The sequence below is a fragment of the Eimeria mitis genome, genomic scaffold (assembly GCF_000499745.2).
Source record: "Eimeria mitis Houghton genomic scaffold, Emh_scaff1717, whole genome shotgun sequence".
NCBI classification, from domain to species: Eukaryota; Apicomplexa; class Conoidasida; order Eucoccidiorida; family Eimeriidae; genus Eimeria; species Eimeria mitis.
In genome coordinates, this window is record NW_013570033.1 from 10,374 (window position 1) to 10,797 (window position 424).

The 424-nt window shown below is 57.8% G+C and overlaps 1 protein-coding gene across 1 annotated transcript in view; it reads right to left on the bottom strand.

Moving 5' to 3' along the window:
• EMH_0042300 (uncharacterized protein) overlaps nt 1–18 on the bottom strand; it is a gene marked incomplete at both ends in the record, with an annotated part of 1,077 nt that extends 1,059 nt beyond the window's left edge. The window contains one exon of the mRNA XM_013495720.1: nt 1–18. Within this exon, the coding sequence (XP_013351174.1) occupies nt 1–18 (18 nt within the window).
• Between the last annotated feature and the right edge of the window lie 406 nt (nt 19–424).

Genomic DNA, 424 nt, shown 5'->3' on the forward strand with positions numbered 1-424 from the left:
CTCCGCCTCAGGCAGCATGGACCAGCTGAGCTGCTGCTGCTGCTGCACCAGCAGCAGCAGCAGCTCTGCAGCTTCTGATCGCTGCTGCTGCAGTGGCAGCAACGCCAAAGCTTCCACTGGAAGCACCTGCTGCAGCGCGGTCTGCAGCAAACCCAGGGGCAGCAGCAGCAGGCCTCTCCAACCCAACTGCAGCTCTGCTGTTGCTGCTGCTGGGCCAGCGAAAGCAGCAGCAGCAGCGTCAGCAGCAACCGAGCAAACAACGGGAAAAAAGAAAGCTAAAAAAAGGCGTAGATAAATGTTGAAGGGCTTAGGAATACAATCAATCGAGCCGCTGCTGCTGCTGCTGCTGCTGCGGCTGCTGTTTTTTCTGCTACCGCTGCTGCTGTTGCTTCTGCTGCTGTCTTTGTTGCTGCTGCACTTGCTG